Source organism: Melanostigma gelatinosum, assembly GCF_949748355.1.
Source record: "Melanostigma gelatinosum genome assembly, chromosome: 4".
In the NCBI taxonomy this organism is placed as follows: Eukaryota; Metazoa; Chordata; class Actinopteri; order Perciformes; family Zoarcidae; genus Melanostigma; species Melanostigma gelatinosum.
In genome coordinates, this window is record NC_136637.1 from 27,132,919 (window position 1) to 27,155,349 (window position 22,431).

The 22,431-nt window shown below is 47.8% G+C and overlaps 1 protein-coding gene across 1 annotated transcript in view; it reads left to right on the plus strand.

Annotated features, from left to right (window-relative positions):
• The window catches only part of ncanb (neurocan b), a gene marked incomplete at both ends in the record, with an annotated part of 93,584 nt that overhangs the window by 20,519 nt on the left and 50,634 nt on the right, over positions 1–22,431 (plus strand). Inside the window, 3 exons of the mRNA XM_079267688.1 lie at positions 1,177–1,470; positions 2,200–3,012; positions 7,472–8,644. Of these exons, the coding sequence (XP_079123814.1) occupies positions 1,177–1,470; positions 2,200–3,012; positions 7,472–8,644 (2,280 nt within the window). The remainder of the gene's footprint in view (positions 1–1,176; positions 1,471–2,199; positions 3,013–7,471; positions 8,645–22,431) is intronic.

Here is a 22,431-nt window from a genome sequence, read left to right on the forward strand (position 1 = left end):
AAATACTGCTCTGTGTTTGTGATATTTGCATATTCCAGTGAACAATCATAAGCGCAGCAGGCTTTTTGAGCACAATCAGACGCACCGCAGGGGTTAGGCTTTCTGGGTCGCTTGCTGTGAGCCGGTACGTCCACAACTGTTATTAAGCATAATAGTAGTGTTACAGTGCCAGAGCTATTGTAGGCCCGTCTTTTCTCTGTCTCTGCATGGATTTCAGCATGGTTCGGTTGACTGTATCAGGAGTGTTTCCTTTCGTTAAAATCTCAGTAAGTTAATAGTAAAATAAAAGGGAAGGAAATAGTAATACAGTAAGCACAAACATTATGAGTTGAGGTTTATTCCGTCATAAATCCGTAATAATTAGAAACTTTTCAGCAGCCTTCCAATAAACAAACTCTTCTTGTCATCCCAGGCAGCAACCTCAAGGTTTGAATCACGAAGCCAATGCAGAAGTGCTTTCAACTTGCATTCTCTCTAGTGGCCAGCAGGGGGCGACTCCTCTGGTTGTATAGAAGTCTATGAGAAAATGACTCTACTATGGTCAAATAGACCATAAAGCAGGGGATGCTTTAGGGCGGGGCTACATGGTGATTGGCATTGTACGGTCTGCCAGTTGTCCATGTTTTCTTCTTGTATCCCTTAGACATTGAGTTTTCAGGTCATGGGTTAATTGTAACATGTTGGTCGCTAAAAATGCCTTCGTCAGGTTGTTCTTGGTATTCGTCTCGTTACTTTTGACAACAAAAAAACAAGATGGCGAGAGACAAAATGCCGAACTCGATGCTTCAAAACTGCAGCCCACAAAAACCAATGGGTGACGTCGCGGCGACTACGTCCACTTCTTATATAAAGTCTACCCTGAAAGCATTCTGCCTCTCATATTCTTTCTTTACCTTCCCCACCCTGTTCAATAAATCAGCGACTCTATTCTTTGATTTTGGTATGAATCTCCTGGATCCTCACATCGAACTCATTCCCACTGTCCACTCCTCCAGCTCATATTTATTTCACCACACACTGAACTGCCAGTGGATCCTCCGATCATATCATTGTGTTTGTGCTGCGCAGACACTAGTGGTCCTCTTGAACTCTCTCTGTCTGGCTTGCTCAGGCCTTATTCTTGCGTCACGTACACGAAGAATGCATGAAATCATTCCTCTCCTTCTTCTCCCGCAGGTGAAGTCTTCCACTCCTCAGTGGCGGACAAGTTGAGCCTGGCTTCGGCCTCCACCCACTGCCACGCCCTGGGAGCCCAGCTGGCCACCGTCGGGCAGCTCTACCTCGCGTGGCAGGCCGGCCTGGACCAGTGCGACCCCGGCTGGCTCGCCGACGGCAGCGCCCGCTACCCCATCAACGTCCCGCGGAAGAACTGCGGCGGGGACGAGCCCGGGGTGCGGACGGTCTACAACAACCCCAACCGCACCGGCTTCCCCGACACCACGGCCCTGTACGACGCCTACTGCTACCGAGGTACTCTCAGCGACGATGAACTCGGTGCACCGTCGCTGTGGTAATTGCCACAGCAACGACAGAGGGGACAGAGGGGCTCTCGTTCTGCTGTTTTAATTGTGTTTGTGTCACACATGAAGTAGTTGCGAAGAGATTGTGTGACATTTGTGTGTCCCCCTGATGGATTTAAGGGCGTTTTTATCCCTCACAATGTCAGCTTATTCAATTTTCATTGAGGCGACACATCTACATAACCCAATAAGTCAACAAGAACAGCATGGGAGCAGAGCAGCGGAGCACTTCTCAAAACCTCCACATTGCACCAACGAAGCTGTATGCACGTTGACTGATTAATATTTAAAACAAACGATGTCTTTCAGACAGCTAAACGTTGATAAAAACGATAATATGTTTTGTTTCACAGCGTGAATTTGGCTCATGTAGATAATTCTGTCGATGTAATCTCATTAACATGGCATGAACACAAAAGCTGCGTGTTTGTTCATTTGAAAACAATTGTTCATTGATTGGATTTTGCGGTCGACAAATCCGAGCCACATGTTGTCAGTCTATCGCCGAGCAGCATGAGATGGATTTAATCTTGTTGGAGTAGCAGTAACAGGTTCAGTGCAGCGGGAGGAGAGAGGGAAAGTGAAGCTCTGTGTTGTGCAGCGGCAGTAGATAAAGCAGGTCAAGTGGAAAACAAAGTGCTGTTGCTTTTGGTGAAATGTGACTTCATGTGCGTTGCAGCCCACCAGCCAGCGGGGGTCCAGGCTGCAGAGACACAGGTTCTGTACCAGGCCCCCGACCCGGCAGCAGAGCCCCTCTCCTCAGTCCCCGAAGCCCAGCGCAGCGACGCTTTTCCCAAGACGTCCGACTGGGCCGGCTTGGTTGACTTGGACAACGCCGGAATCGACAACTCCTCCGAGATCTCTGAAGAGCACGTCGTCATCCACCTCAGGCCAGAGGAGGGCTGGGGGGGAAAACCGGGAGAGTCGGATGTCACGGAGAGCAGCAACACCATCGGCCTCACTGACCTCGAGAGCCTGGAGAGCCATGGAGGTTCAGCTCATGAAGAAGAAGACGGCGGCTATTTTGGATCGTCCCCGACATTGTCATCCGTAGCCTCTTCCACTCCCCAGTCTCAGACCAGCAACAGTGTGTTGGCTGAGTTTGTTAACACTCTGATGAAGCCCTTCAGGTACTGGAGAGGAGGCGAGGAGGTGGAGGAGACAGAAAAGGGGCCGTCGGCTGCCGAGGACAAAGCAGGAGAGAACCGGACGCAGGGAGAAGCATCCAGCAGAAACCTGAGTTTACCAAAACCAAGTGGGGACAAGGGCAGCGTGGAGAATGCCATCATGGAGCACAGGGTTGGCAGTTCCTCCTTCAGGACTCCTACCAGCGCACTACAGAATCCAGAGGAAGGTCTGTCCCAGCAGGAGAAAGAGGTGATGCTGCTGATTCGATTAGTGCCTGCAGTCCAGAGCACAGGGCAAAGTGACACCCCCACTCAGCCAGGAGAGCGAGCCTCCAGCGCGGCGGCCGACAATCCTCCATCCAACGGTATGAGCTCAACATTTATTGTATCTGTGTGTGTGTGTTTGAATTCACCTTTAAACTAATAACCGAGTATGAAATTGAAATAGAAATGAGGGTAAATGGAAACGGTTGCATTTCAAATCGAGGCCTGATGCATTTACCGTAAATGTCGATGGGAATTATAGGATCCGTTCATGTCGTGCGTTTTAAACAGTCTCTGTCTCTCCGCTGCACTCCCTCTGCTTTTCCCTCGAGCATGCCATAAATTATTCCTCCGCAGGGCAATTTGAAGTCGCGCTGTAGATTTAATTAAACGGTAATTGCAAACAAACAAAAGGGGCATGCCTCATACAGCAACATGTTGGAGTGGAGACTTCATTCTCATATTCATACGTCGACAGAGTGCTTTGTTTACAGTACAGGCTGTCAGAAAGAGTACGAGCGAAGCTCCAATTTGAATCTACTTTGCAGTAAAAGGTTTGCTCGCATACGTGATGTTTGTCTGAAACAAAGCAGACCTTCATCACAAATTACAGCTTCTTTTCAAGAACTAAAACAACGGCCGGTGTTAGCTGTGGAGAATATATTACACATGGATGGACATTTAATAAGTCTGCGTTCAGACCATAGAAGAGCTCAGAGGGGGGCGGATCCTGCCGACTCCGTCTAACTCCCAGCTAATCCAGAAAGAGGTGGATCATCAGGGGAGCGGGCCTGGGTGACGCAGCAGAGCAGACGGCTAGCAATTAGCAATCTGAGACACAAAAAGCAGCCTCGCCCCTTGATTTTGTGTCATTTTAATATTCACCCTGTACACTTATGTCATAAACGGGAGTGTTGGCCATAGAGACCAAAGCGTTTTATTGTACCAGGCTGTAAACATGTTTATTTCTGCTCTAAAGTTGGGCATTTTAACATCGAGGTCTATGAGGATTGACTTGCTTTTGGGAGCCGACATCTAGTGGCCATTAGAGGAACTGCAGTTTTTGGTTGGTTTCATTTCTCTGACCCAGAGGTTGCTGCTTGGTTCAGACACAAAGAGAGAAATGCTCAGTGGAGAATGCACGAGTCCAGTGTGTGTGTGTGTGTGTGTGTGTGTGTGTGTGTGTGTGTGTGTGGGGTAGAAAAGACCACGAGGCCACCGCTCATGTCTTCTTCAAAGCACCCTGGCACCAAACGCCAGATCACTTCCTCTCGATCGTAACTACGGCGATAAAGATACACTACAGATTAGAGGAACGGCTCCCGACTGTAAGGTTGCTGGACCGATAACCACCGGGGCAAGGCAGAGCCAAACTCCAGCTCACAAACTGATCATCGGCCAAAAGTAGATCAGATTTACCGGATAGGAGCGGAAGTAGAAAGTGTACCACAGCCTTGGGTGGAAGAATGCAGCTCTGCTTTTAATGGCCACGACAAACAACACATCCTTGGCAGCAGCTTAAAGGGGGGGGGGGGGGGTTCAATGACAGACTTAAGAGTCTCCCGCAGACATCCAGCAGAATGATTCAATAAAGGTGATGGGCTTTTCTCACCTACCGGATGCCGACTTTATTCATTTAAATACTCACTGCTGTGCTACCTGGAATCCGATGGCAACCACCAGGGTATTGATGAAAATACGAGCTTTAGTCCGCATGCATTATTCACCACCGCATCCAATTAACGCGGAGGTTGGGCCGCGCCGCTGTCCGCTCTCACCTCCGTCTACGTCTCTGCCTCTCTGGGGGGGGGGGGGGGATTGGGGTGGCGAGGATGAGTGTGTTTTCTGTCTTTTAATGTTGCTGTGATGGAAAGCTGCCCAGCTGACATCTCTTCTTAAACTAGCATGAGTGAGCTGAGTTTACTCTGTTATTTCTCGCAGCAGGCCTTCCCTTGGATCTCAACGCTCCACAGTAACTGATGGTGCCACGTTGCCTCTTTGATTGAGGGGGGGGGGGGCGCACACATCCAAGAAACATCTCAATTTAAACATTGAATCAACTCGACATGCAAGACCCGATGATAGAAGACCGTGTGCTCAATGTAGATGCTCCTGACATGATTCACATGGCCATGCAATAACTTCTCCTCAGTCTTTTTTGATTAATTCATTTTATTTATCAGATGCCATATCTGCAGATGAGGTGGCATCGGTGCCAGCTCTCGCTCTGCGCCTCTCTCTCATTGTCAGCCTCCACTCTCTCAATTTTATATCATGTCGGCCTGACCCGGGGGATTCTCTCAGCCTGTTTACTCCAGTAAAGTGGAGTCAACGCAGCAGAACCACTCGCAGAAGCAGCACACAATTACCGTCTGAACAGGGCGCTCCGTTGTAACTTTGTTTTGCCACGTTTTCGCGGTGATCCGCGGTGTCAGTGGGCTGAACTTAAACCGCGCTCAAGTCATCCAAACCCACGCCTAATTGTCTCATTTTATTTATTACATGGGTCATTACGTAGATGATCACACCAGATTAATGTGTTTAATTATCCTCACTTTCCTCGGAGTGTGTAGTAAAAGTATGTAATTAGCTATTTGGGTTATTAATACGACAATTACGCCGGTCTACATGGTTCTTATGGAGATGAACCTCGGGCTCATAAACCTCGCTTGCGCATAAAGCTAAAGCGGACCCTCTGAATAATTAACACACAGTTTAATATGTCATGCATGGACATATTGGTGTATGTTCTACCCTCTCGTGGTAATTTGTTGTGCTGGGTCGCGTTGCCCACCCTCCACCCCATCCTGCAGCATCGCTGTGCTTTGCAGACACGGTAACCGAGCTGAGCGATGAGATGATGGTAGCGACACTAGCTGAGGCCTCTCAGTGACACAGCCCAAAAACACACACACACACGCCAGCCGTGAGTCACACATGCACACAGAATGAATTATTGAAGGTGTAGAGACAGTGTCTGGTGTAAGGCCGTAAGCTGATGAGGTACAGTGGGCCACTTCATCTAAATAAACAGGTCGAGATGGGAGCTTGTCGTGGTGAAAGTCATTTCGTCATCGCGTTGCAGCAGCTCCTGTGTTTTTTCCACATGGCTTCTCTCGCCGCAGGAAAGTGTGTTTGGGGGAAAAGAATCCACAGGGAATAAGAAAACAGGGACAGAGAAGAGAAGTGTGAAATTACTTTGAATACATCCTTCCATCCTTCTGGTGTTTGTGGGCTTCCTACGACGGTCGGCTCCCATCTTTGTCTAAAAACTCCAGCAGCTTTGGTAGCCGCCCTGATCAGCTCCACTGGTGAGGAAAGAAGCCCAACACATCCAACTTACAGTGAATTACAGTTAACTGCTACTTTTATTTCATCAAAAAGTCTACAGCCTAAAAACACAGAGGGATAGAAGAGAAATAGAACCTAACTCCCCGTTACATGTAAAGGTCTTTATACTGTATTTGCATATTTACATCTTCAGCACACTTCAAAAAGCACATATTAGAGAGTGTTAGACACTGAGTATAAAAAGGGCTTTTGGGATAGTCGCTATAGCTCCTTTTGAGATGAGAAAGTTGAATTTAAAAATGAATATATGATACGAATGTGACAGTTTCTGCATGTAAAACAATGTCAAAGTAAATGATTCACTGGAATGAACAAAAAATGCAACAGATTTTTGGAGGTTGTTGTGCAGCAAGAGAGCTTTGGGACAAAAATTAAATTGTATTGTTGGGGTTCAGGACCAATTGAGTTTAGTTGGTGTAATTGGTTGTTCATGGGATTATTTGATGGTGAACACGGAAGTGACTGGAGCATTTTTACAGTAAATATTGCAGGGAATGGTCAACCTATAAGCCTCTCTGTCACTGTGCAGTTCTGTCTGCCACCAGGTACGACCGCCCGGGAAATGAGGCTCCATTGAAAAACAAAACGCAGCGTTAGCTAGCACCAGCTCCAAAAGTCATGCGCTCATTTGCATAACGTCGAAGTCCTTGTGCATTCATTTGCATAAAGCTTAGTATTTGTGCTGGTTGCAGTGAGGGAGGGGAGGGGAGGGGGAGAGATCCAGTGCAATGAACCCACAGAATGAACAGCATAATACAATGGAATATGTTTCTTTCTTTTTCCCTGTTTGTTTGAATAAGTCGCTAGATTTGTCACCACTAGTATTCTTTGAGGGCGAGCTGTTGTCTTTGCGCCTGCTGTGCCAAAAATAATCCCGCTTGGAACTTGGAGTTGAGAAGTTGTCTATTCCCACTTTAAGTTTCTACACACTTTCTACACAGACATGTGGAGTCTGTTTACTTCACTATCCCAAATATAAATAGTTTGTACTGTGGACACAGAACAGATGTGCAATGAAAACCGTGACCGGGCAGTGCTCGCACCGCTGATCCTGGCACACTGAGCTCCCTGTAACAGTTACATGGGGCTCATGTAAGCCAGGCTTTAGTTTTAATTGCTAATTCCACATGCATCAAATGAAATCCACCCCGTCCTCCCCCATAATGGAATGGTATTAATTAGTCTGTTCTGTCTCTTTGTTCCCGTTAGGATTCGCTGCTTCGGGTCCCAACGAGACATCCCCACCCGGCGAACATGTCAACGTATCCGGTCCTCAGGGTCCCAGACGAGGCCCGGCTTTGGCTACCGCCCCCAGCAGCCACTTTCAGTGGGCCATCAAATCCACGCGTGGCTCTAAACCAGGCCCCCCTGGGAATGTGCCCTACATGGGCAAACGTCCCACTTGGGGGCCCATGGAAGCCAAAGCGGGGCCGCTGGAGGTGATGACCCTGCCCACTTCCCTTCGACAGGACAACCCGGAACACTATTCAGGCCAGGGGAAGGACCAGGAAGGGGAGGATGCTAACCCTCCATCGGCTGCCAGAGCTGCATCGGGGGAGGAGAAGGAGGGGAGCAGTGACGGGAGCAGCTTTCCTGGCGGGTTTGCAGTGAAAGCCAAAAGCAGTCCTGAAACAAAGTCTTCACTCGGCCAAAGCCAGACTGAGCTCGTGACTGTGGGAGAGCTCACCACTCTGTCCCGGTGGCAGCTGGTGCAACAGCCCACCACCCCACCTCGGGGCTCCCAGGAGCCCGACACAGCAGAGGAAGCCAGGGGAGGGATCCTCTACGTCCGCAGGCCCACTGACGACCTCTCCTCGGCTTCCTCACGGAGAGGAGAAAGCAGCTCAAATTCAGGTTTCACTTCTCCTTTTACGAAGCACAGCAAAGGCACCAGCAGAAATGAGGCGGCCACTTCCACACCCGGAGCCCTCACGGAGATGCTGACAACCTCCGAAGTGACCACAGCGGAGCTTCTGACGACCAGAGACGCTCAGAGGACGGATCCTACCGCCACAAGCACCGCCGCGGAAAACTCCTCAGGGAGCGCCACCACCGAGGAGTCGTCTATTTCCATTTCATGGCTTCAGGAAGAGCGGGAGAAAACAACGGCCGACCTCTCAGCTACTCCAGCACCCGGCGACGGATCTCAAACCACCGCGGGTTCCATCCGGATGACCACCTTCGCGTCGGGCTCCAACGTCGGCGCCACAGAAATGGAATCCAGGTCCGCGGTGTCTGACTCCTTCGTGGTTGGAAGCCGGTGGACTCCTTTCAAAAGCGCGAGCCCGAAGTCGGAGGAACACAAAGCTCCGGCGTCGAAAGACAGCAAAGACCCTTTCGGGATCCTCGTACCCAACTGGGCCTTCGGGCTCATCCCATCAGGTATGTGAGCTCCCCCGATGAACGAACTTCACTGTCACGAGCGATTTATTTAATTATGTACGCAGCTCAGCGGGGAACATCACTCGCGTCGTCGCTGTCTTGAGGTCGGCGTGCGGTACATTACCAGCGGTATGTTAACGCTGCTGTACGCCCTCCACCCGAGTTCACAGCCTCCGCAGACCACCTGAAGTACACACACCCCCACGTCCTCACTGTGCCCGTCTCTTGTTGTTTCCTTCTACATCTCCCCCTTCCCTCTGCTGCTCTGACACGCATCATGCATTCTTAATCCGGGCCGGTTCTCTGCTCGCCGCCGTCCTCCCGCGTTGGTTTAGAGAGACAGCGAGGCAGCGCACCGAGGTGAGGCCGACTAGGTCTGAGTGAAGTAATTAGCGGGTCAGAGCGAGTGCAATTAGGTGAACTGGCGAGAGGCCGAGACCCTGGTCCCCAAACAAATCAATGCAGACACAAACTACAAGATGGGACTTGTAATTGAATGCGGTCGCTTCTCCTTTTCAACTTTGTCCATTTTCTCTCTCTCTCTCTCTCTCTCTCTCTCTCTATCTCTCTCTCTCTCTCTCTCTCTCTCTCTCTCTCTCTCTCTCTCTCTCTCTCTGTGTGTGTCGGCTCAACTTTCTGCTCTCACACTCTCTCCCCAAACTTCACAATAACAGCATTGTCCGTGCTGTTCGCCTCAGCTCACTCGCATTGATTTCTCTTGATAGTTAATGGACCTGGTACTGTGGCAGAAAAACCACAGAGTAAGAGAAACACAACAGCGACAACAACATAGAACAACGCTATATTCTTCTCGCCCTCCTCTGAATTTGCAATCAACCAAAATGTCTTTGCTTATGTTTGATGTGTCTGTCTGGAATGAATGCATTATTTATCGCGTGTCTCTGCTGCACTAATGTCACTCATCCATCCTCAGCTCAGTGTGTTTGGGAGGTTCAGGGTTTTGAGAACACATTTTCAAAATCCTGACTTGGATCATTAGTCGTCCTGCTCAGGAAAGTTTGTTTCTCAAACTTTTCTTCACAAGTCATCGCATGTAGAGGTCAGAACTGGGAGGGAGACCGTTGTTCGTGTCCTGTGTGTAGCAAAAAATAAGCATCGGTACGATTGTTAGGGAAAGTTGTTACGTTTGTCAAGTTACGAAAGAAAGTCTGCTCATGGCGTTTGATATGGAGTTACATTGTTACAGTTGGTACATTACGGTTGTTATGTTGTGCTGTCACCTTAATTTGTTACTTTAAACTGTTACGTTACATTAGAAAGGCCGCAAAGGGCAGTTGTCACGTTGTTACATTACGTTTTTTAAACATACCTTGATCTCTTAACTCATTTTATCCAAGCAGTTTAGCCGCTTAAACTAAACCTAAACGATTGCCTCACATCGTTAACCACGTGGCATTTTGCCTTTCTTCAAGCGTGATTGAACGTAATTGTGAAAATATAAATATAATGACAACTGGGTTAAACATGACCATGACCCTATCGATTAATGACGTGAACATATAATTCAGATTTCAGTCAGAAAAGCAAGATTTTGGTTTCTGTAATCTCAGCTGTAGGGAGATTGAACGGTAGTATGTTTATTACGACACTGGTCGTTTGTATCGGTATTTCTGCTGCGGTGACATTTGGACGGACCTGCTCTGGTTGAGTGATTAGAAGCAGGAGACCCCTCCCTCTCACTGACCTTCTGTAGTTGTCAGTTATAGTACAGAGAGAATTACAGCAATGGTTGTCGCCCCATTACAGCAGAGAGATAGAGACAGAGGGGAGTGGCAGATGGATGGACAGCTCTGGGAAAGAGGAATGGGGGAGAGGGGGGGGTGAGTGTGTCCTCTCCTCTGCTGTAGGTGGGAGTACACAACCTCTTTAATCAATGATCAGAAGCTACACTAACACATTCCCACAGGCGTCCAGAGAGTCCGCTGCTCCCTTCGCTCCTCTTCCTTATTTCTCTCTTTCTTTACAGTTCTTCCAATCCTCGTTTATTGTTGGTTATCAGGCCAGTTCCAGCCCCTCTGTGTGCTGTTTGGCCATATATCACAGCGATAAGACACTGGTGAAAAACAACACAACACATCCAGCTTCTTAATCCTTTCACTGTGAGAAAGTAAACAAGTCTCCTTTTATTCCTTTTTTAACAACTCATATCTTCACTTCCGTATTGTATAATCCTAAAGTCAGTCGTTCTGAAAGTTTGTAACACCACAAGAAAAGTTACAGACGCGGCTTCTTCGTCCAGAGAATCCCAAACAGGCGTGGAAATGTGGCTCAGAGCGGTGTGACGCAGCGGCGTGACGCTGTCTGTCCAGCCTTTAAATTACCAACGGCAGTTTGACTCTCTGCCAAACAGGGAACAGGATGCCTCTGAGTTACCCCCCCCTTCTTGAATAAAGCCTTGTCCCGGGCCCCGAGATGGATCAGACCTCTGGAGACATCAATAACACGGCAGCCAGCCCTCACAGCCAGTATGTGTGTGTGTGCGTGTGTGTGTGTGTGGACGCAGGAGGAAAGACGGAGATGAATGGAGACGGGGACAGGCTGCGGTGGCACATTATCACTTTGTGTGTGTGGATGGATGTTCAGTTTGTCTGCTGCTGTTGGAGTCCTTGGCTCGGCCGTCTGGAGCGAGAGGCCACATTCTCACTGCTGCATATAGAAGCCGATTGATTTTTCTCCCACCTTTTTTCCCCTCTATCTTTCTCTCTCTCTCTCTTTTCTCTCGCTCTCCCCCGCTTCCCCGTCTCCCTGACTTTATGTCTTTTATTACTCCTCCGGTCACTGTTATGACTCTCGCTGGCATAATGTTTCGATAGCCTCTTGAACTGCGGTGTGGTACGACACTGGGCAGTCAATTGTCGTCTGACCGAATCTGTCCCCCGTGAGATCCTCATCCTCAGCAGGATCCTCGTCGCTGCCGTTTGAAAATAAATAAAGTGTCGCCTCCCTTAAATCCATCCGCCGCCTAATCTGTCGTCCTGCTATCTGCTTCTCGTCTCCAAGTTCCTCTTCTTCTTTCTTTTCATGGTGTAATTCCTCCATTTTTCCAAATCAAGCCCTCCTGCTGAAGCTAATCCTCCGCTATTGGCTGCTGCATATTAAATGAATGGGATTTGTTGAAGAACAGCCTTGAGGGACACTGGGCTCCGTCGTGGTGTGGGATGAAACGGCGTTACGCGGTGTTTACACAGCACTCTGTGCTGACTCAGCTCTTTGTATCCTGTTAACCAAGTGTTGGAAATGAGCTTAAGTGCACCGTGGTGAGGCGTCAAACTCAGCCTTTTCTGTGGTACGACTGTTGATAATGCACTGACTAAAAATGAATTAATCGCCAACTATTTTGACAATCGATTAATCAGTTTCGATGTGCAGGTTCGGCGCTGCTCAAGATAGAAGGCCAGTTATAAAAAGCAAACCCTGTTTATTCCATAAAACGAGAGCAGAGGAAAGTAATCAGTGCTTCATCTCTCGCTCATCTCACTGGCAGCATCAGATGTCACTCGACAGCTTTCCTCTGCGACCTCAGACGGCTTAATCTTCACGTCACCGGTGCCATCGTGCTGACGATGTTGCTAAAGCTAGTCGCGTTGTGTTCCCTGCTTGTCCCTACGCAACACCCTTCAGATCACCCTCTGGACCAGAAGCTGTGGCCGGGGGGGTGAACAGTGTACTGTGGCTGGTGATGCTCATCTCATACTGTGGGTAATGGAGTTCCCTATAACTAGAGTGTGTTGTGTAACCCTGGGGCAACAGGGGCTGCCATCAAATATGGATGGGTTCCTTTAAGAGCAGCCATTTTGACAGGTAAACACAGCTGTAATTAATAACATTAATTATGGCCCCGTTCCATTTAGCTGGGCCAGTGCCCTGGTAAAGTACATGCTGGCTCACTGGAACGGCTGTGACTCACTAAATATAACGGGACCCTAATTGACTCTTCGCTTAGCCCCGGAAACAGTGACTAAATAATTCAGAGAGGGGTTTTTATGTGCAGCAGGCAGAAGTACTGGTGAATGTTGGGGAGTAGAAAGGGTTGATTTATAAATGTAGAAAGTCAATGAAACAAACAGCTATGTTTGTAAAGCTCGTGCAACAACAACATTTTGGGTTTAATTCTTTTGCTGTGAGCCTGAACAAGATAACAGGGAAGCTGTCTGAAACGGGCCTTTTTTATGGCGTCATCAACATGCTTTATTATCTGTGCTGCCACAACAAAACCTGGTGATTATTCAGACTCTGGCAGCCCCATCACAGGCAGCTGTATTTTATTTTCCAGCTCACATGACCCACAGCTCCCATTATGGCGGATGAATGACTGGATCTCTTGACTCGTACTGGTGGCAGAGCTGCAAAACCAGTTTTGTTGGTGTTTTTTTATGAATATTCTCTCACATCACAGCCCTCTAAAGATCAGACGGGTGGCCGACAAAATGCGCTACGTTAAGGTCGGTAGTACACAACACATGTTCTTTAATCACGTATTTGTTTGGTTAGTGCAGCGCATTACGCTCACGTATGCACGATGCAATGTTCCGAGAGAATTTGCGTTATTTCCATAACTTTGCATATTTGGATTGGATTGGTTTACAATAATCGGTGCGATTCCCATAACAGCCAAACGGGGTGAGCGAACAAACCCGATGAGGAGATGAAAGTAAAACAAACAGCCGCGCAGCAACCGCTTGTTGGAGCATTCGGGGGCGTCGCCATCTCCTCTGATTTTATTGGAGTCATTTTCATTTCGCCGCATCTGTAAACCCGATAAGAGAAGACCTCTGCAGAGCCACATGTCAGCCCATTAAACACACAGACAGGGATGCACTGAGGAGAGTTCCTCTTCCACGATGAATCCCCATCTTGAGTTTTCACTGTCAGGCCCCTCAGGGCCCCTGCGGGTGCGTAGAGTTTAATAAAGAAAGGAACAACATCACCTCTGTGTGCCACCAAATGGGAAATGATGGGAGGGATGGATGGAGACGGAGAGCTTGGCAGGGCGCTGTCAGAAGGAATACGATCCTGTCTGTGCGGAGCCATTGTGTGGCTGTGCAGAGCGGGATGAGACTCACCCGGCGGTGGTTATGTGGGTAACCGTTGCAATGGAGCATTCAGGCGCTATCAGATCAGACGTCAGGATCCTGCTTCCTCTCACTGAGAGGATGTTTCACTTCTCTAGCTGTATCTAACAGGTCTGTCCTCTCGGAGGTCAGAGAAGGAAGACAGACGAGCAGCACGGTGAAGCCGAGGTATTTTTCTAGCGGAGGAGGAGTGGCGACGGAGAGGAAGAGTGCGCCCAGCTGGAGTTTTTCGAGCTGCCAGATTGCCTGACTGACTTCACTCCCTCTCCACACTCGCGGTGGCAGTCAGGGAGGGGTGTGTTTGGCTGCCGGCGTCAGTCACAACGCATCATGCGGCAGCCAGACCAGCCCACAGCGGGGTGGAAGGGTTGCGGGGTCTCCTCGTGTAGGGCATGTCAGACACACCCACAGATCCGTCCCAGCGGGGGGGAAGGGAATCATAGGCAGGGAAATAATTAAAGGGAGCGTTTGGATGTGTTAGAAGTGGGGTTGTGTGAGGTTCTTACCAGTGTTGCCTACAGTACCAAGTATGGTGAAACAGACAAGAGTTATTGAACATCGTTTGTGTGTCTTTGGTGAAACCAAACTAACCAAAGTCACGCAATAACACAAACAAGCTAACCTATCGAGGCAGCGGTAGACCAGCACCTCCAGTGTTCCACAAGGTAAAACCACAATGGAGTCTGGTGGCTTTGGTGAGAGCAGAGGTAACTGTTTCAGATCCCTGATGGGAACATATATCGACTGTAAAGCTGTCTCGTGGCAAATGGAACTGGCTGAAATATTCTAAAAGCTTACACCTAAACTATAAATCTATTTGAGGATATTTGTTGGCTAAAATATGCTTTGCTGACATCCCCGTCCACATCAGTACATTGCTGTGCTTCTGTGCAGTAACTGCTTTCTGTTTCTCCAGACTGGTGGCGACCGTGGTCTATTGTTAGTAACACACTGACTATGAATAAGTAGCTCATACAAGCCCGCTTCAAAACAGCCAAACTGTCCCTTTAACCGGCTCCAGGGGAGGAAGGTGTCTTCAGGGAGTGGTGGATATGAAGGTGTAAATTACAGAGTCTGCTGAAGGGTGTGTTTGCAAGTTGCAATGGAGGCTTGGAGGAATTTTGAGAAGCAAGCGTCTTGTCAGAGTTTCTGCTGGCAGGGTCGCTGTGAGGTCATGTGAAGTAGTTCTTCGTTGTTGGGTTTTAAGCAGGTCTCCAGGCTGAGCCTCCTGCCCACAGCTTGCCTTTACAAATAGTGCTGCTCTGCTGGCAGCCGTGTGACGGTTGTTTATGATTTCATGAAGGTGGCCACAATGGATCTTTGAGCGATTTGACGGGACTTTTCCAGTATGCAGATTCAGTCAGGTGGCCATAGGGAGATGGAAGATAACAGAAAGAAATACTCACAGTAATACTGGTAACACAGCCCATTTTACCCTCATTCTGGCCGTCATCACTCTGCAGTTGTTACTTTGATGTTGATCTAAATCTGTAAGCGATTGGAGAGTGTCTCATGGAGGTGTCGCTGAACTACCGGTAAGTGACACGCCAACACGTTCTCACTCCCAACTCCATGAGACGCATCTGGCTTTCAACTAGCTCCAACGTAAACCCGACTTGTATTTGTCTCACCTCGCCTCTCACTTTCTCTCCATCGTCTTCGGGCTTCTTGCACCACTTGTCTAATTGTACATGAAACAGGAACTCATGTGACAAAACATGTTCTCTTCAGCAATCACGCAGTCTCAACATGAATAATTCATGGTACATCGCTGACAGCTTCGGTCTTGTGCGCGTGTAGAATATTATTGGATAATTTTAGAAAAGGGGTAATGCGGTTGATTCAATATTCTCATTTCAGAAAGCCCTGAAAATGAGAGCACAGACACAGTGAAGAGAGGCGGGGGGGGGGGGGGGGATTCCAAGGCGGATAGAATGTGTTTGTGATGATAAACCAAGATGGATTATTTTCTTTCCACTCTGACAGCCCAGATAATGCAATTTATTTAGGACGAATGGAGACACCACAAGTGCCGCTCTCGTAACAAAAGACCCTCAATTTCTACGTCGGGCTCGCCGTCCCGGCTTGTATTGAATTGCCGGTCGTGTTACTCCTCGCCGGCCGTCTCCGGCTGATCCAGTGTGACGCTCGGGTTCACGAGGCGCTCACTGAGAGCGCGTCGGCTGCTTTCTGCTGTCTCAGGCTTCTGGCACTGTCGCTAATTGCTAGTGTCACACTTTTTCATGGTGTGTGTGTGTGTGGGTGTGGGTGTGGGTGTGTGTGTGTGTTTCTGCAGAGAGGAGGAAAACATTCCATGAAGTTAAAAAGAGGTGGAACTGAAAATGGAGAGGACTCTATCGAAATAGAATCAGAAACTCTGTGGATTTGATACTTTTGCATTTTCGTATAATTTTAACGTTGAAGTATATTCTGACTCATAAGTGTTATTCGACTTCTTTTCTCAACCTCTCTTTTTTGTGTCATGTGTACCTTTAGGGTTGATTTAAATCTGTCGACCATTCGTTCTTTTCATGTTCAATAGGAAATCCAAAACAAGAAAATGAACAATCAATTCATTATTTAATTTTTCATTTCTGAATCCAAATCTGCTTGTTTTTGGTACTTTCGATATTAAGCTTGAGTAGTAAACAAGAACTGAAAAACAAGAGTCCACGGACTTAATTTGAGTCGTACAACACACAAAGAAGTCCGTAACTCCACAAAAATCAGACACACTAAATATCAAACTCAGTTCTTTTCCTTCCCTATATTGGATTCCCAGCTGAATATGGAAAGAACAAATGATACACGGATTGGTTTCCACCCTGCAGACGTGACTGTAAATTGATCATAGCACGATGTAAATAAATGATAACTTGGAACAGTTTAATATGTTGGCACGGTAGTCTTAGTCATTTGAGTAATCCAGTGTTGATTGCAGCTTTCAGCGTAATAATTAATGCCTCGCTGTCGGGGGGGGTTACACGTTTCATTAGGAGCTTTATTTTTCCTTCAACGACCTCCTGCAGCATCGCAGCACGAAACAGTCTGCAGGTAACGACACACAACACGTACACAAACACAGAGAGCAAACAGGAACCAAAACTCACGCAACAGCGCAGCATGAGAGCTCACGCCTCACATGACATACAGCGTTATTAGGTATACCTATGAAAAAGAATCCGCTGAAATTCATAGATATCCGCGTAATAACCAACCAGGAAGTACAAAGACCGCAAAAACCCACACAGGGCAGGCGGGAGGTTGACGAGTCAAACACCGGTTTGACGCTCTTCGTACTGCGTGGGAAACGTGAATTCATAGTTGATTTATTTGTCACGTAACTTCCATAACTTCAGAACCTAAGTAACGCCACTCCCGTAGTTATTTTTACCCAAACCACGACCTTTTCCTAAACCCAACTCGGTAGTTTTGTTGCTTAAGCCTAACCTAAACCGAACTAAGTGACTCATGATATTTTCCTAAACCTCACTAAGTTGTTTTGTTGCCTGAACCTAACTAAGTTGATCACTATAAATATTTGATATGCATGCATATGAAGAGCGTAAATTGACACGTGTTGCTGGACTTTCACAGGAAAACGCATGTAAACTGAGGAGTCATCTTTTGGTAATATATCATACGAACCATTGTATGAGGATAAGTTGCACACATGAAGGCTTTCTATTCCATATTTCAATCCAATGATCCCCCTGTCCTGATACCGCTGATGAAGCTACCTCACACTGAAGTCAATCGTGACTCCGAGTCTTTCAGTTTGGCTCACAGTAACTCTTATGAGGCCGTGAGTTCGATCCATTCCTTAGAACAAGGTGTGCTTTATTTCTCCAGTTCCAAGGTATAAAGTGGATTACATGTGGATTTTGTTGGACTGCGGTCGACATCCAGTGTTGTTTTCACCCCTGGACACACACACACTCACGTACACAAAGGTGCAGCCAGACACGGGGCTCCGCATGTGGTCAGACGGACTGAAATAGCTGCTCCCTCCTCCTGCAGTGCTCATCAATCCTGGTTTGTCAGAGGCCGCTCTGCCCCGGCTCGATACAGTAATCACACCGCCGCACCTGCTCCGTCCGCTAACCCTTCCCTCTCGCGCTCCCAAAGGATGCCGGGGCGATGCAGACGTCTGCGGCCTTTCGAGTGGTCAAGCTGGTTTCAAGCCCGGATACGGCCACGTGTCCAAGTTGTCGGTCGTCCTTGAGCGCTGACTTCCTGCCAGCCTGGGAACGCTCGGTAGCCGACCAGGTGCTCTGATCTCCTGCGGCGGGTAGCGATCGATAGAGTATTACATTATCATTATTTTACGACGGGCGGGCTTTATAGCATATGTGACCCCTCTGATTAATAGGGCTGTAGTTCTGTGGTCTTAACAACCACATGTCCACATTCAGTTGATCACTACACTCGTCAATCAAAACATCGTGAGAGACGTCCACAGACGGACAATTTAGAGCCTCAGCTGCTGAAGACAGCCTGCGTCATAATTCTCAGTGTCAGAAATGTAGGACTAAACTCCTTCTGCCAAATCTAAAACATGTCTTTTCCATCCCGATAGTAAATTCTCAACCCGTGTGATTTTTCTCCCATGCCGCTGACTGACAGCTGGTGCAGTTGGTTAACAGGAAAGCGGTGGAAGCTTGCTGCTGGGGGCGGCGAGGCGCACTGACCCTCCCCGTTGTGTGTATGACCGCATGGACTGAATGGATGAAGAGTTTGGTGTAATACCCCCCTCACTGCAGACTGTCAGGCCCCCTGCACACATTAGATTGCCCGACTCTGCAGGCTGACTGCCGGGGCGCTGACATCATCAGCACCAACCGGAGCAGCTCCACCAACAAACAGCCGTAACCTCTGTCTGTCTGCGCCTCTTCCTCTCTTCTCGGCCACCTCTTTGCCCCTCATGTAGCTCACCTCTGTCCATCCGTCACGATGACGTAATCTGAGACCGCTCGGGCGTCTGCATCTTTGTGGCGTTATCTGTATTCCAGCAGAAATGGGTTTCATATTCCCCCCGGTGTGTAATCAGCTGGCCGGGGCAGTAATTGTAGCTCATCTGCAGAGAGTGACTTGCCTTGTCTGGGGCCACGTTGATACATGGATCATGTTCCCACTCGTGAGTCTGTCTGTCCGTCCTGGCAGGGGAGAGATGGAAACTTCAGGAGTCACACAGGTCGTACAGACGACTCAGTGAACAGTGGCAGTCGATGCAGTCAAACAAGTAAAAGGAACATAAAACCCCAGTTTGGTCAGTTTGTCAACAAATATGAAGTGCATCACACCTTAAAGGAGCTGTATTTAACATTCTTACCCAAAGAGTGACGAGCAGAAAAGAATGTGCATCTTGAACAGGCCAAGGTATGATCTCCTGCTCAGCAAAGCTATTACAAGGTTCAGTGAGTCCAAGCACAGCAACGCGGCGAAAGTGTATATACAGTAAATGTAAGTGCGTGTGTGTCGCACACGTTTACTCGCACCGACTTCGGTGTTTCTGTCAGCACAACCTTTTTTAATGCGAGCTTCCATTATGTCGAATTTGCAAAGCACTCAGCTTCGGACTTCATGGGAAGCAAGACATTTCCCCTTATTGCAATCCTCGTTTATGGTCCGTTCCAAACCCTGTGTGTGTGTGTGTGTGTGTGTGTGCGTGTGCGTGTGCGTGTGCGTGTGCGCGCGTGTGCGCGTGTGCGTGTGTACGAGTTGACATCGGGCTGAGATAATCTCCCTCCTGAGAGGTTTAGGACTCACTAAACATGACCCCACAGAGCAGGAACATGTCACACAGAAGAACATCGTTTCACAAATTCTGCCCAGCATCGAAGAGATGCTGCAGTATCGGTTCAATGTCCGGGCGGAAGACCTCACATTATGTACATTAGTACGACTGTTTCATAAACTATAGCACAAACCAGACTGTCCTCCTCTTCTCTTCCTCTGACTTCGGCTTCCGAGCTCTCTCTTTTCCTCTCCGTCTTTTGCACAGAAACAGAAAAGGCACAGAGGAGAAGTGGAAGAGGCGACCTATTTTAAGACCAGTGCGTAATTAATCATGAGCTAGCAGCAAGCAGAGGAGGAGGAACTGTATGATAGCTCCCTCTGTGACTTTCTGTCCCTCCCTAGCTGACATTGTTTCTCTCTCTCTCTTTCTCACTCCATCTCTCTCTCTCATATTTGTGCTTCTCTGCGCTCAATTTTAATTTGTGTCCTTCCCTCTTTCCCAGAGACCAGGATTTCTCTCTGCCTCATCCTTCTCTCTCTGCCTCATCCTTCTCTCTCTGCCTCATCCTTCTCTCTCTGCCTCATCCTCTCTCTGCCTCATCCTTCTCTCTCTGCCTCATCCTTCTCTCTCTGCCTCATCCTCTCTCTGCCTCATCCTTCTCTCTCTGCCTCATCCTCTCTCTGCCTCATCCTTCTCTCTCTGCCTCATACTTCTCTCTCTGCCTCATCCTTCTCTCTCTGCCTCATCCTTCTCTCTCTGCCTCATCCTTCTCTCTCTGCCTCATCCTTCTCTCTCTGCCTCATCCTTCTCTCTCTGCCTCATCCTTCTCTCTCTGCCTCATCCTTCTCTCTCTGCCTCATCCTTCTCTCTCTCCCTCATCCTTCTCTCTCTGCCTCATCCTTCTCTCTCTGCCTCATCCTTCTCTCTCTGCCTCATCCTTCTCTCTGCCTCATCCGTCTCTCTCTCCCTCATCCTTTTCTCTCTGCCTCATCCTTCTCTCTGCCTCATCCTTCTCTCTCTCCCTCATCCTTCTCTCTCTGCCTCATCCTTCTCTCTCTCCCTCATCCTTCTCTCTCTGCCTCATCCTTCTCTCTCTGCCTTATGCCTTTTTTAATCAGTTTTTCACTTGCATATACATTTTTAGTTTCACATGTTTGTAACCTCCCTAGTCATAAAAAAGCGTTAAATGTCATCTAATGCCGTGACATAAATGTTCAAACACTAAACAGTCACATTTTAAGTTTGTTAACATGTTAACATATTTGTTACCATGTTAAGGGCTGGCTCTGTGTGTGTGTGTGTGTGTGTGTGTGTGTGTGTGTGTGTGTGTGTGTGTGTGTGTGTGTGTGTGTGTGTGTGTGTGTGTGTGTGTGTGTGTGTGTGTGTGTGTGTGTGTGTGTGTGTGTGCGTGCATCCATCCATTCATGCAGGACATTTCTGTGCACTAAATTGCTGCCTTAGTCACACAAACCAATAACTTCTCTCTCATTTCTGCATACTGTCCTCGTGATGTCACCGCTATGACTGCAGGCTGCTGCTGGTGGACAGATGGTGAAGAGCACAGTCTCATTTGTGTGTAATAAGTCGTTACTAATTGTCCGCAGATTGGATCAATGTCCTGTTCTGCTACGGCTCAGATCTGAGTCTGTAAAACCACCGACAGCACAGCCGCCATTCATCAGTGCTGGTAGAGTAGATGGCAGCTGAGGAAAAAGTGCTTCTCACATCGTGATTGAGGCAGTTTTGCTGAAACTGGTCAAATGACGTGACTGAATGGTCTCTTTTGTGAAAAGAAATGGACGACTAGGAATAGACTCTGAAGGGTTTTTATGCCATTGAACTCATGCAGGTCCACACACATGAATAAACACAGTTGTCACGCACTAATATGCTCAAACAATACACGGGCCGTAGTAATTATGACAGGAGTATAAAGTCCTTGTAGGGAGAAGGTTTGCGGTGGATGGACCATAGACTGTAGATAAGAGGTGGACGTAGTCATTGTGGCGTCAAACATTGGTTTGTGGACTGCAGTTTTGAAGCCTTGAGTTCAGCGATTTCGACGTCGCCATCTTGGCTTTTTTTTTTTTTACTCTAAATGGACCATAATGTACGAAATGAACATCATGCTGTGTTGAAGAAGACTTGAAACTAGAGAATGAGACCATAAACTCATGTCAAGAGAAGTAGTCATTTTCTCATAGACTTCTATAAAACCAGAGGAGTCGCCACCTGGTGGACATTAGAGAGAATGCAAGTTTTAAGACACTTCCGCATTGGCTTCACTTGGCAAAATCAGAGGTTGCGCCTGGGATGGACAGGTTTACTGTTCACGTTCCATGTTTATTTAATTTACTGTACTTTTGTTACATAACTTACGTACTTAACTAACGCCTTCAAAAGTTACCAGACAAAATGTAACTGTTATGTAACAAACACAGGACTTTGACCCAGGATTCCACTGTTTGTGTCCCGCGTGAAACCATGAATTAAAGTCTACTCATTTTACCATACTTTTGTTCTGTGACTAGTAGGGTTGGGTACCGAAACTCGGTGCTTGAGCCGATTGAAATACTTTTTTTACACTACTCTGATGACTCCGTCCTGGCAGCAGGACTCGGTCCTCCGCTCCTCACTCATAGTGTTATTACAACGGGGTACTTCGCGCTGTCCCTCATAAGCACAACAACACAGGCACGTGAAAGCTTCTTCTTCTCCTTTGAGACCAACTGCTGGTTGGCAAACGACGAATTGGCGCATTACCGCCACCAACTGGTAAAATAAAATAAGTCATGAGACGTGTCGTATTTTGCCAGAGAAGGAAAATATGCTCATATTGCTGCAAAATAATTGCTGCAGTGTGTGTACAGAGTGTGTGTGTGTTTTGTATTTATTTATATTTATTTAAGTATACTGTAAACTGTTAACAGTTAACATATTGTTCATAGTTAAAA